This window comes from Nothobranchius furzeri, chromosome 16 (genome assembly GCF_043380555.1).
Source record: "Nothobranchius furzeri strain GRZ-AD chromosome 16, NfurGRZ-RIMD1, whole genome shotgun sequence".
Classification (NCBI taxonomy): Eukaryota; Metazoa; Chordata; class Actinopteri; order Cyprinodontiformes; family Nothobranchiidae; genus Nothobranchius; species Nothobranchius furzeri.
The window spans coordinates 38063880-38078735 of NC_091756.1; the positions used below are offsets into that span (position 1 = coordinate 38063880).

Consider the following 14856-nt stretch of genomic DNA (forward strand, 5'->3'; position numbering starts at 1 on the left):
TCCGAGACTTCTCTAGAACGCTTTGAACTAAAGAAAACGTTGCGTGGAATAGTTTTTATACTTGTCATATTTTTGGTTTACTGGCAAATCAGAACTTGACGTGCAAAAAAAAAAACACGCCTTGCATCAGAAACGAAGGCTCTGATTGGATCAGACAAAAGGAAATGTGTCGTGTGACTTTAGCATTACGTGTCATCAGTGTCTAGTGCAAATGTCCAATATTATAATTACTTGTAAAATACTACTGATCACAGGGTTATAATATCAAGTAATAACATTGTTATTTCACAGATTGAATATTGGGCTCACATTATTATTGGTAATAACAAAGTTGTTTGATCATGTGTTTATCAAAAGAGTTCTTTGTCTTCGTCTTGAGCTGTAAACGGTGAAGCAGTTCAGATGAGCAGAGGGCATGAAAGACCTTGGCCAATGTCTCATGTAGATTAGGCCTGTGTCAGAGACCTTATGTCTCTGCTCGAGCAGAAGCAGCAGATCATGACCTTTAGGTCAAAAACAGGACATTCATGATGCTACACCACAGACTTCCCACTGAGGTGAGGTGCCTATTCATTCCGAAATGTCTTTCTGTGTCTTACGCTCTTGCTTGAGGGTGTCAATGATGGCCTTCTGGACAGCAGTCAGGTCGGCAGTCTTACCCATGATAGCGGTTTTGAGTAATGAACCAGGCTGGGAGTTTTTAAAAGCCTCAGGAATCTTTTGCAGGTGTTCAGAGTTAATTAGTTGATTCAGATGATTAGGTTAATAGCTCGTTTAGAGAACCTTTTCATGATATGCTCATTTTTTTGAGATAGGAATTTTGGGTTTTCATGAGCTGTATGCCAAAATCATCAATATTATCAAAATCAGAAAGAATTTTATTGCCAGCGCTCCAGCGATCCAGAGCATAGGAACTTGACTCCAGAGTACAGCCAGACCAAGATTACACACACACATATAGACAGGACAGATACAGGCAGACCGCGAGAGCAGCCATAACGGCACTCATTTCAGTAGATGAAGAGGGGATTACATGAGGAGAGTTAGGGGAGGGAGAAAAAAGGCATTAACAGAGCTACACCGGCAGGGTGTAGCTCTACTATTCAAAAAAAAAACACCCAACATACAAGCACAAACGTCACAGTTCACAACATGAGACCCGGTAGGTAGGGGGGAGGGGCTGGGACCCAGGTTTCCTCAGCGGGAGCAGCCTGTGTGGCGCTCGGCCAACTGAATCCACAGGTGGGAGGGAGGTCACGGGAAAGCACAGAGCACAGCGAGTGCCTCCAACTTGATGACCTCGGTGATGAGACCACAATCTGAAGGCGGGGAGGGGTAGGTAGGGTTTTCACAGCATTTGTCTGCATTCCTTCCATCGTGGGGGTTTTTGCACACAACTCCAAGGCTGCTTATGGTGTCAGATTCGATAACAAGACTTTGTTTGGGTCAGGCAGAGACAATTTTACTCTCTGCCTTAAAGTCTGCATTGATCATTCAAATCCTCCAGTGAAGCCAATTCAGTGATTAAACATCTCCACACCATCCGGTGACCCTCTCCGAGATGACATCCAATTTGCGCACTAACACCAGTAACGCAGCTAAGACATTGTCCAGCTTGCAATTCACCTCGAAATAACATCCCAGTCTGTGAGGTCTCCGCCCGGACGGTGCCGTCCATAGATGCGGGTCGCCCTCCAATCGCTCCCGTCATCCCAATTTTACAGAAAACCAGATATCCTCCCATTCCAATCAGAAGAAATCCAGTGATCATCAGGCCAAATATCCACACATCTTCGACGTCCTCAATTGACAGCTGAGAGAGACTGACGACATTCCACTTCTTCCAGGAATCGAGCATATATCCCGCTGCATGTGTCCCGTGAGGACAAGCGCGAGCCCCCTCCTCCGTTAGAAACAATAAAAGGCTTTAGCTACTTCAGTTGTGTGTAATGAATCTAATATATATGAAAGTCTAATGTTTATCAGTACATTACAGACAATAATGAACTTTATCACAATATGCTAATTTTTTTAGAAGGACCTGAATATAGAGCCTTAGAAATGTCTCCAAATCACTTGACTGTAGAAAAAAGAAAGAAAGCACTGACTGACTCCCACCTTGCCAGCTGTCGTTGCAGACACACAGCTTCTCGCCGGTGAGGTCGCAGTAGCCGTGGTCGGGGCTCCCGCAGTTGTTCCTGCAATAGGGGATGCCGCAGTCCTCACCTTTCCAGTACTTATCACACTCACAGTACACTCTGCTGGCAGCCGAGTTTCCTGGTGTGCACTTCCCATGACCGGAGCAGTTATTGGGACAAGAGTTTATCCTGAAAATGAACGCAGTTCTCTTTTAGCTGATTTAAACACAGACTAGTAATCTGTTAGTGTAGTTGTAAGGGTGGCTCAGTTATAGAGAAAAAAAAATCCTAAACATGGTTATTTAACATGATAACTCAAAGAGTAAGGAAACACGCCTCCTCTATTACTCCCCTTTAGACAAAAGCATAGAGAAAATATGTGACTCATCAAAATGAGCGCATGCAGTGACACCCACAGGAATGGGTTATTTATTATGGTCTGCATGGATTTTACCAGTTTCCCAGCCTTCTAAAACCTTATATACCTTCAAAATTATTTGATTTAATCACCAATGGACTTGGCAAGACATTTTATAGCAGAGGTTTTCTGATTATGTGGCGTAAAATATCCAGAGTTCATGTTTTAAGGAGACCGGCATTACTCATTCACATTTATTTGTTCAGCAGGTGGAAGATTTGTGTTTAGTTTCCTTATTAAAGCAAAGCTGGCAACAACACTGGAGCGCCGCTGCTCCATCTGGTGCATTCAAAAGTAAAACTTCAACATTTACCACACTAAAATCAGTGAAGACTCACATAAAAATGTCAGGCCTGTTTAGAACAGGAATTAAAAGAAATAATCAGTAACATTTAGAAATTACTTTAAAACACACGTAACTGACAAATAATGAAACAATTGGTCAGTCACATGAAGAAATCACGGGACACGAGTGCTGCCATAAAGCAGAGCAAAGCTGCTGTCCAAGCAGATGGGGTTTGGCTGCATACGTAACGTAATAAAAAGCTTTTCCACTAGTGAAATGGAACCATATGGAGACATTTATATATATGCTCTATCACAGAATGTGTGCGAGTCATCTTTTGAAATAATGGAGGCATATTTTTGATGAGTATCATATGCACCCGGTGTACCCTTGTATATGTGCTGACTTTTTAAAAATACCACCACAAAACACTGGAAGTTTGACCTTCTAATGCTTTATAAGATGGCATGAAATACTGAGTGCATGTTTGCGAAGTGGAATGTGACAAAATAATTTCATTGATATGTTTTTGTTGTTGACTGCATCATTGGCAGACCAAATAAAAACTGTTATACTACTTCAATAAATTGCACAGCCTTATGAGCAGGCCTTTAAAGAGGAACTAGGTAGTTTTGGCTTGCTTTTAGCACCCCCTAGTGTCCATTTGTAGAACTGAAAGGAAAACGTATCTCCACGCTGTGCATTGGTCTTTTTAACACTTTAATCTAACAGCTGAAATGTCTCCCCAGCCTTCCTTAATGTCTACATGAGTGATTCATCACTAAATCACATCAGCTGTGTTCATGATCTAAAACATGCAGGAAACATGCTGAAACCAGACTGCAGCACCTGGTATGCCAGTTCAATATTTTAGGTCCTAAAGGAGCAACCTGCAGGACGAAGTTGCAAGTGGGATATTCTGGCCACAGGGGGCGATAGGGGCTGGGTGGCCTTTCATTTACCCCGTAAAGCACAGGAGTCAAACTCCAGTCCTCGAAGGCCGTTATCCTACACGATTTAGTGTTTTCCCTGCTTCAACACACCTGATTTCAATCAGCAGGTGATTAACAGGCTTCTGGAGAGGCTTATGTGTTGCTGCACAGGTGAATCAACTGAGTTGGAGCAGGGAAACAACAAAAAGATGCAGGATACCGGCCCTCGATGACTGAAGGGTCATTGTAGCACATCCTGGCTCAAGAAATCTATTTAAAAAAATGAAAAAGTTGCAAAGTATCTCTTTAATCGGGATGGATCAAATAAAGCAGAATTTAGTTTTTAGACAATAAAGATTTTTTGTAACAAAAAAACTGACTTGCATTTATAAATATGTTTAGAAGATGTCTCCTACCCATAAAAAGTCAGCATTTTGTGGGGGTTTTTTTCCTCATGAATTCATTGAGTATTTAATCTAAGATACTTACGAGTAAAAAATTTCAAATCCTGTCAGATTATAGGCTGCATCGCTGAAAAAGTGTAATAGCGCATAGCCTGAAGTTGTCTCCACCTCAGGAACCGTCTCATTACCTCGTATCTCCGGTACGATAAGGCCGCTGTAGAAATACACACAAAACGCAACGACATGACTTAACTAAAACTCATAAACAACAGAAACAGACACAGACATCATCTATGAATGATAACACTTAAGATTTACAATAAAACTGAATGTAATGAATCTTCTGTAAGTACCTGACGTAAATAGGAGCCATGTGTTTTAGAGATACTTACCTGAAAACTGCAACCAGAGGAGCATAAACCGAATCTCCGTCATAGATGTACAAATGGTCCCAACTACATTCTGTAGCAAAGTGGTTGAATCGTAACCGCAGGACTGCATTTGGACTAAAGGGAGAAAAAAAAAAGGGTTTCTGTTTCCTGGATGAATATTTAAATCTTTATTTGGTTCATTCGCATCAAAGCAGGGCTTTGTCCAACCTGAACTGTAACCTTTATCCATCTGATGGGTATTATTTGTACTTTTACATTTCAAGCCAGTTGTGATGAACATGAACAATTATAATTTTATTACTGATACATTTGAGGGCAAAGACCATCATGCAAATAAAAATAAATAAGGTCTATTCTGAGAAATTTTAAAATGTTAGTTTCTTCATAAGTTCTGAGCATCACTTCAATTTTTGGCTTTTTTTTTTTTAAATAACCTTGATGTCGTTATCGATGCAGATGAGAAGTTGTGGAAGATTCTAGAGCAGGGGTGCCAATTCTGTTCGTGGAAGGCCGCTATCCAGTAGATTTATTTTCAGAGACTAGCTTCTGGGAGAGGAGCAGGGCCTGATGACGAAATATGTTTCCCACGAGGCTTTACAGGATTTTCAAATTAAAACTCGAAATTTGCAGCTGAGACAGGAAAATACATGAATGCAGCCAACAAGGGATTTAGGTTTTTTTTTATGAGGAAATAACAAATATCACGATAAAAAGCTCCAAAAAGTGGATTTTCCATGATATGACCCCTTTAAAAAGATTGTAAATGATGGCTGAGTTTGTGAAAAGCCTCAAAAGGTAGGGCAGGAGCACGCAACTCAATAAATAACAAAGTTAAACCTCCAAAATTTTTGTTACATTTGGTCATTCAAGGAAAATGTGTGTGCCTATTTCTAAAAAGAGTCTTAAGCAGCTTGCTGGGACTACTTTGATAAGTACTTACTAGGCTTCAATAAGCCAGGTGCACTTGGTTTTGTACTTGTAGTTGATGGGACCATCGGTGAGGTATCCTGAAGGTTCCGTCAGTCTGGAACACCAAAAATAAATAACCATTATGCCACAGACTTTCAACAGAGAAAAGTATAAACTCTCAACTGCTCAGTGGGAGGAAGTGATGATTCAGTAGTGATAAGTGGAGGATTTAGCTGGTAGCCATTTATAGCCATTGAGGAAGAGGTCACTTCAAACGTGAGTGGCTTTTATCCAGTGATGAAATATTTTCATCCTGCGGGAGCACTCCGGGTTTGGAGCCCAAAAAGCCTGAGCCCTTTTAATTCTTCAAACAATAGTTAACTACTGTGGGTAAAATTAACATGAGTCTGTCATACATTTACAATTAAGAGACATGCTGCAGTGGACTTGGCTAGCATTTATTTATAAGGCAATAATGCTGAAAATAATAAAGTTTTCTCTATCATATTTAGAATTACCATACACATGAGTTCAGTGCATGCTTTAATGAAAAGCAAAACACAAATTCGTAGAAAAACACCACAGTGGTGTTTCATATTTGCCAACCTTAAAATCCTCTACTAGATCAAGCAACATTTGTTGTTTATGAACATTTTTCTTTCCTTGAACTTTCATAGGAGTCAGCCTTGAGGTAGACAAAGCTGGTATTTGTTAGAATTAACCCTGTTTATGTTCACTTGTTGGTCCAACAAAAGCAAAGTTTCATTTTTGGGGTCCTGATTTATGACATGACTGTGCTCACCCAACAGAAGGCGGCTGACAGAATTATGGACTAGATAAATGGTAAAATGGCCTGTATTTGATATAGCGCCTTCTAGAGTCCTGGAACCCCCCAAGGCGCTTTACAACACAATCAGTCATTCACCCATTCACACACACATTCACACACTGGTGGGGATGAGCTACGATGTAGCCACAGCTGCCCTGGGGCGCACTGACAGAGGCGAGGCTGCCGAGCACTGGCGCCACCGGTCCCTCCGACCACCACCAGCAGGCAACGTGGGTTAAGTGTCTTGCCCAACGACACAACGACAGCGACAGACTGAGCGGGGCTCAAACCTGCAACCTTCCGATTACGGGGCGAGCACTTGACTCCTTTGCCACCGTTGCCCCCTAGATAGGCTGTAGCTATGATTATCTGATGGTATTAAGTCTTAATCTGACACTAAAACATCCCACAATGAGACATTATGCATGGGCCTACCAACCGTTTTAGGACTATATCTAATTTTTATGTTGCTTTGATTACATAAACATAGTTTTACCTCTGAATTGAACACCTGGGTGGAGAAAAGAAGCTGTAAAAAGGGACGTGGTGCTAATTGTACTGCTATACAATGACTCACTGTTTACCATAAATAAATAAATAAAGATTGATTGTCCATGTTGCTACAATGTCTGAGCAACAAAAGCGCTCTCTACTTCATGTGTTCCAGGAGTTTAAATTTCATCATGTCATGTCATGGCTGAACAGCTCCGTCTCTTGCCGATGGGATTTTATTTCACAACGCGTCAAAGCTCACACGCTCACACATACACACACACACGCTCACACACACGAGAGAGAGAGAGAGAGAGAGAGAGAGAGTTGCCTCTGTGCCACTGAAGCCTTTAAACTGCTGCTGAGGTGAACATTGTTATATTTTATTTATTGTGTCATTGCAGTCTTGTTTCTGCCTTTAGTGCTTCCAACACAAATCTTCCCACACATGTCATAAACAGAAGAATGAGCCAATAACAGAATCACCTTGAGAGTGGAAGGGTTTATGTAAAACCTGGTGGATTACAGATGTTTCCTCAAAGCCACTCTTTTGTCGTGAAAGCAAAATGAAACATTTATTTGGGGATTTTATTGAGATTATTTTCAAAAAGTGAAGAACTTTAGAGGTAGTATACCAGTAAATACAGGAGACATGGAAAATGTGTTCTTGTACAGAATAACTCCCTCCCCTCATTTATCAGGAGATCTCATAATGAAATACATTTCTTGACTTCTTGCATTGTTATCCACAATAGATACTAGAAAAGTACACAGGACTGAAGAAATACAAGTGACTAAAGAGCAATGAGATTAAAAAAATACTTGTAGGTGTTCTGTTATGTTTTGTTACCCAAAGAATAAATCAGAACAGGAAAAAATAATTAGATCAACAACTAAAAAATACCCACTTGCATATATTAATGCATGCACTGACATGCACAGCTAGCACATTAAACAATGACACCCACGAGTGAGGTGAAACATGGATCACTTCCCCTTAAAAATAAATGTTAACATGTAACTATGTGATGCTTTTGTTGTTTGAGTCTCACTCGATACCACTCCGATGCAAGATTCAGATCAACATTTTACATTCTGAAGACAAAATCTTTAAGGAAATTAGCCTTTTTCACAAACAACTTTACAATTAGACTGTGTGAAATTCAACGACACGTTTAAAAAAGTACAAGCATGTTTGGCAGAGATGGTCACTAGTCCTTTTTCTAAGTCCAAATCAAGTCACTCATGAGCCTTAAGTTTAGAGGATGAAAAAGTCACAACTTTTTAGGGGGAAGTCCAAATCAAGTCAGGAGTCTTTGGCAGGCATGTCATAAGTCATTAGAGAAATCAATTTGCAAGTATTTGGGTGTCATTTTAAAGTCAAGTCACAAGTCTTTGGAAAGCAGACATGTCTTTAAAAGGGTAGTCAGATTCAAGCCTGTCATTAGATGCTGATTTCAAGTCAAGACTGTGGTCTTTAGATGGTCAGTTCAGGTCAAGTAACAAGGCTTTGTCTTTCCAATGAAGGTGAAACTCAAGTCTCCGTTTATGACTTTTCACCATCAATGGAAAATCAACTACAGGGTCCCAGCTGATGACTACAGGTAACCATCAGACTCACACCTCAGACCGCTGTATGAAATGTGAGGTTTTTACTCCATAGCTCGGTTTAAATTGGAGTATCGGATTGAGGCCACTTACTTGAACCTCCCCTGGCAGTGCTGGCAATGATCTCCGACCCATCCTCGGTCACACACGCAGGAGCCGTTCACACATTTCCCCGACAGACAGTTCTTCTCACAGGACTTCGCCGGCGAGGCGTGAGTCAACAGTACAAAGGAAAACAAAACATACGCCACCAAGTATTTGTTGATCCCCCTCGGATCGCTGATGGTGGTGGCTAGTTTGGGTCCAAAACAGGGAAACGTGCTCCTATATTTCCCACGAGGATCCATAGTTTGGTGTGCCTTTTGGTTTTTACTTCCAGGGAGATCCGACCTGAGCAGAAAGCCGGGGCCTTGAGACCCGCTTTGGGAGCAAGCCTCAGACTATTTCCGTTATAAACAAGGAGTTCTGCATATTCTTTCAGAGTTAGACATGCTTCATTTAAGGCTTAGCTAAGTCTGATTACAAAGCGTAAATAATTATTTATGTCTTCCCTAAAGCGTGTGGGTTAACCGCATGCATAGATCTGAAGCAGGAGGAATCTCCTGCACACTACCTCTTGCTGGAAAGACCTTCCTAAATATCCCAACATCAATCAACGCCTCTCGCGCAGCTAATCCATCATTTGTTAGCCAAAGTAGCTTATAGGAAGCTTGGCCTTGGCTGTGCGATATCAACTTACTGCGTTGATTTAATACCATTCTCCTCCTAGTGCCATTTCAGCAGCCATTTTAATGCGTTAACGGTGCTTCATACCGACTACGGCGGAGACCGGAGCTTACGGTGGTCGTTAATACGAGCTGCTGCGGTTTAACCGGATCGTGCCCATACACAAACAAAGAGGTCGCGACGTTTGAAGACCCGGACTCAGAAGCAGGCTGCCGCAGTCAACATGGATGTGGTGGTGGGGTGATGAGTGAGCTGGAGGGCTCTTTGCCCTTACTGACTGGGGGGTGCACAGAGCAAACACTCTAACTGTTGTTAGCTAGTCTTCACGGTGGGTTAAATGTCCTCAAACGAAGCTTCCAAGGACGGGTGTCATCTTCTTACTACTCCGAAGGGGGAAAGTCTCCTTTAACATGAAAACAACAGGCAGCGGCCGCTTGGCTAGCGCAGCAGCGACAGACAGCTCCTCAGGTTGGAGAAAACTAAACACAACCTGCGCATGCGTAGTCGAACAGTCACCTCTTAAAGGTACAGTGCTAAGTATCATGGTTGTTCAATGCGACTTTATTAAAGATAAATAAAGTCATTTGAAGTTAAAGCTGTTATAGCGAATCTGCAATCAAGCTTGGGTTTGACCATAAACTCAGCTATGGAACACTCACTCCTCCCCGCTGCCGGTGGTATGTCGATATGAGTTCCCCTGGTGGAGATCTGTTTCTTTTCTATCCAGCTGCCAGTTCGAACTGTCCACTCACAAAAAATAACCCTCACAATAACTTGGGGGAGCCAAATCCTGTTCCTGGGCCAGTATCCAGCAGGTTTTGTGGTTTTCTTCTCCAACACACTTGATTCAATGGTTGAATTACCTGTGCAGCAGCTAAAACTAAAATAAGATCCAATCCAATCCAATTTTATTTATAAAGCGCATTCACAAGGCATTACAACCAAACAAGGCGCTGTACACTAAAAATGTTGGTTAATTAAACAGGCGTTATATAAACATGTCGAACACAGATAAAAGATAAAAAGGAAATACAACAAAATTCCCAAAGATAACAGCTAAAAATCATTAAGACACAGGGTGAAGTAAAAATAGGGAAAAAAAATACATTTTACAAAGAACCTCAATAATACGGAAGTCGATAATTGTGGAGTCAGTTTATAAACAGTGCAGATGTCAGTGAGGTTCATAATTTTGTTGTACAAGCTAGGTTGAAGTAGTGAGTTTTCAGGCGTGATTTAAAAATGCTAGCTGTTGGTGCTTGCCTCACTAGCAGTGGTAATGCGTTCCACAGCTTCGGTGCACAGACAGAGAAAGCCCTCTCTCCACGGCTTTTTAAACGTGCATTGGGAACAGCTAGGAGGAGCTTATCTTCAGACCTGAGAGCACGCGGCGGGTTGTAGTAATGGACAAGTTCACACAGATATGGAGGAGCTTGATGGTTCAAGGATTTGTAAGTGAGAAGCATAATTTTGAAGTTTATCCTGAACTGCACGGGCAACCAGTGGAGAGATTTCAGAATTGGAGAAATGTGTTGTCTTCTATCAGCTCCAGTCAGCAACCTAGCTGCTGAATTCTGGACCAGCTGAAGTCTAGAGAGAGCTGCTTTACTGATGCCATATAAGCAGGAGTTGGAGTAATCCAGCCTTGAGGTGATAAAAGTGTGGACCACTGATTTCAGAAGACGTACACTCAGGATGTGCTTTAGTTTTGAGATGCGTCTTAGTTGGTAAAAACATGATTTAACTGTGTTATTGACCTGGGCATCCATCTCCAGAGCCTGGTCCATTTTTACTCCAAGGTTGGAGATTACAGAGGATACATTAGGTGAGAGATAGTTGAGGTCAGGTTGTTGAGTTGCCGTGATACTGTTAGGACTGAAAACGATTAAGTCAGTTTTGGAGTCATTGAGATGGAGGAAGTTGTCAGCTAGCCATTGCTTGACCTCAAGGATACAATCAGACAGAACTTGCGTTGACTTAGTTGGCTTAAATGAAAAGTAGATTTGACAGTCGTCAGCGTAAAGATGGTATGAGACAGCGTGCTTTCTGAAAATGGCTCCTAAGGGCAGTATATAGAGGTTGAACAGTAACGGGCCGAGAATTGAACCTTGTGGGACACCCCAACGTAGAGGCTGTGAATCTGATGAACAGCCGTCCAACATGACCCTAGCAGACCTGTTACAAAAGTATGACCTAAACCAATCCAGGGCAGTGCCTGAAATGCCAGCCCAAGTGTGAAGTCTTGTGATCAAAATGTCATGATCGATCGTGTCGAATGCTGCAGATAGATCCAAAAGTACCAGAACCACATGGAAACCTGAATCTAAAGCCAGAAAAATGTCATTAAACACCCGAACGTGAGCAGTTTCAGTGCTGTGCTGTTGTCTAAAACCAGACTGACAGGTGTCCATTACCTGATATTCATTTAGATGGTTCACCAACTGTGCATAGACTACTTTCTCAAGGACCTTAGATAAAAACGGTAATTTGGAAATTGGTCGTAGATTAGAGTAATCGGTGGGATCGAGGCCGGGTTTTTTCAAGATTGGTTGTAGAACAGCGTGTTTAAAGGCACGAGGAACTTCAGCCAATGTCAAGCTACAATTTATAATGCGGAGCACGTTATTGCTAATTAAAGGAAACACCTCTTTCAGGAGTCGAGGTGGGATAACATCATCTGGGGAGCCAGAGGGTTTCATGGCTGCAACAGTTTTTTCTAGACAGGCCAAAGAGATGGGCTGAAAGCTTTGAAGTTGCCCGTGAGAGGGGATGGATACCTGCCCACCAGGACCAGGATTGGGTGCCCTGCCCTAACCCTTAACCTAATCAAAACCACCCTGTAACCAAAAATCCATCCATCCATCCATCCATCCATCCATCCGCTTATCCAGAGTCAGGTCGTGGGGCAGCAGCCTAAGTCGAGAGGCCCAGACCACCCTCTCCCCAGCCACTTGGGCCAGCTCTCCGGGGAAATTCCTAGTCATTCCCTGGCCAGCTGACAGTCCTCCAACGAGTCCTGGTTCTACCTTTAGGCTTCCTCCCGGTTGGACGAGCCCAGACAACCTCACCAGGGAGGAGGCATCTAGGAGGTATGTTTTGCATAATTTATGAAATTACTCTGTGCAGCACGATTTTTATGTTTGTTTTAGGGTTATGGTTAGGGTTGAGGTTGGGGTAAGGGTTAGGACATGCATTTTTTGAGTTAGTTATTAAGAGGCATGAAAAAAATGTTTTAAGCAAATTTGTTTTCCAAATTTGTCATTGCAGCTTTATGATTCCACAAATAAAACAAAAATGAGAAAGAAATGGGCACACTTGGCCTTTTTGTTTTTCTCTTAGTATTGGGTTTGTTGTTTTGTTTCAAATTACTTTTTAGACATTTTCTGTCTTTTCGCATATTAAGTCAAGTCCTTTAACAATAACCGATTGAAAAGGCAGCTAAGGTTTGAAGAGAATATCTTTAAAACCTTTAGTTAATAATTTTTCAATTTTAGTCCAACACGGCATGAAGAATGTGTCCAAACCAGATGTTGAAAAAAGTATTCAAAACCAAATATTTTTACATTTGAAGAAACTCCTATGAAAGCGCTCTGTGTTGGGTCTCTGGGAGCTGACCTACCTGAGATGTGATGGATGAGCTTGCCAGAGCCAGCTGCTGAGCTAGAACGTTTTCAGCACTATTATCAAAGCACCTGTGGATGGCAGTGTTGCACTGCGGAACATACAGAAATAAAATGCACTCACCTCAATTAGAAATCCTACACTTTTGTTCTTGCACAAGCATTCAGCACAAGCACCGACACAAGCCTTTCTTTAATTTGAGTAATCACTATTTTAACAGAAGGATGGAAAATTAGAGAAGTTTCATAAATCCTGTTTAGTTCAGACATAACCATCATTTGCTTTTACACTTTAATGTAACAGTAATAGTTCAGTTTGGCATTATTAACCTATACTATATCACTCATTTAGAATTTGATAACATAATTTCACCAAAAGCCACAATAATTCTTTTGCCTCATTGCAGGAAAATTAGCATCTTATCTTTCAAAATTTTGCAGAATTCAAGACATCTCTAAATGATTACTGGAACATTTTCTCAGCGCAAGTCACCCACATCGTGCTTTGAAATCTGATGAGCCACTGTTTGTTTTCCACCGAGGTTGCTGTTAACCTGATCGCGCATGAACCAAAAACAATATTATTATGCTGTGACTTCACATTCCCCCCCCGCTCCACATACACCAGCTGGAGAGCCTGCTGGCGTTTAGTCAGGTGCACATGTCTCTGCGGCGCAGGATAAGAGGCTCCATCTTCACAAGGTGTAGTGTGTCTGGTGCTGGTGCCCTCTGCATTCTTGGCCCAAATGTTATTAGAAGAACCGGGAGGTAGTCCAGAGTCAGCAGGTTCTTCTCTCTTTAGGAGCGTACCCAGCATAATCAGAGAAAGCGCTTGGTTTGGATTAGATTAGATAAAAATACCAATATAGATGGAAGGTCTCCTTTGAGGTAATTTAGGAAGTGTGTGAAAACGTGGAAGGTACCACTGAATCAAAGAGGGGTTCAGGGCTTATTTGGGGTTGAGTCTGTGACCTTTCTGCTCTGACTCACAGCTGAGGAATGCTTTTTGTGTTTTAGTCAGCAGTAGGATGGAAGAGTAGTCCACAGTTGCGCCTTTCACTCCTAAACTCAAGTATCTGTTGCTCCTTTGTTTAAGTTGCTGCACCTTTTGTCTGTAATTGTAAATATCTCAGGATGTCCCTGAACTATCGGAGCTGAGGGCAGAAGGCCTTCTAGCTGACGGCCAGGGGCCTCTGTGGGTCTGCTGCACAAAAGGAATTCCCCCTGATGGATTAAAAAGACCATTATTTAGCTGTGGGCTAACAGACCACCCCTGTTTTCACATCATACTCAACCGTCAAGCCGTTCACACTCACACCACCTAATCAGGGCTTAGAACTGACATCATCCGCTCTCCAAAGAAAGACGTGATCTGCCCAAAATCAGGTTTAAGTCCCCGATGAATGCAATCCACTCCAGTTTCCCTTCAGGTGGCTGAAAATGTTTTTATTCATCTTCTCTCATTTTCATGTAAACCGAACTATCTTTGCATTATCTGAAACACTTTTCTCAGTTGGGTTATGGGGAGCAAATGTCCATCTCCAGTGGTCGCTAGACTAAAGGAAGGGGACATGCTGGACAGTTTGGCAATCCCTCACAGAAACACACAGAGAAAAACAACCAATCACACACTTACACCTAGAGAAAATTCAGAGTCACTAACCTAAGAAGCTTGTTTTTGGTCTGTGGGAGGAAACCGGGGAAATCCACACGTGCAAGGGGATGACATGCTTGCTCCGTGCAGAAAGGCTGCAAAATACTGATGTCAGAAGATTTTCACCAAACTTGTAAACTTTGTAAATGGTAAATGGCCTGTATTTGATATAGCGCCTTCTAGAGTCCTGGAACCCCCCAAGGCGCTTTACAACATAATCAGTCATTCACCCATTCACACACACATTCACACACTGGTGGGGATGAGCTACGATGTGGCCACAGCTGTCCTGGGGCGCACTGACAGAGGCGAGGCTGCCGAGCACTGGCGCCACCGGTCCCTCCGACCACCACCAGCAGGCAACGTGGGTTAAGTGTCTTGCCCAAGGACACAACGACAGCGACAGACTGAGCGGGGCTCAAACCTGCAACCTTCCGATTGCGGGGTG

The 14856-nt window shown here is 42.3% G+C and overlaps 1 protein-coding gene across 1 annotated transcript in view; it reads right to left on the reverse strand.

Annotated features, from left to right (window-relative positions):
- The window catches only part of atrnl1b (attractin-like 1b), a 120123-nt gene extending 111148 nt beyond the window's left edge, over nucleotides 1-8975 (reverse strand). Inside the window, exons 1-5 of the mRNA XM_015963142.3 lie at nucleotides 8502-8975; nucleotides 5511-5594; nucleotides 4571-4684; nucleotides 4264-4392; nucleotides 2119-2327 (exon numbers count right to left, since the gene is read on the reverse strand). Of these exons, the coding sequence (XP_015818628.3) occupies nucleotides 2119-2327; nucleotides 4264-4392; nucleotides 4571-4684; nucleotides 5511-5594; nucleotides 8502-8755 (790 nt within the window). The 5' untranslated portion in view covers nucleotides 8756-8975. The remainder of the gene's footprint in view (nucleotides 1-2118; nucleotides 2328-4263; nucleotides 4393-4570; nucleotides 4685-5510; nucleotides 5595-8501) is intronic.
- Nucleotides 8976-14856: the final 5881 nt, after the last annotated feature.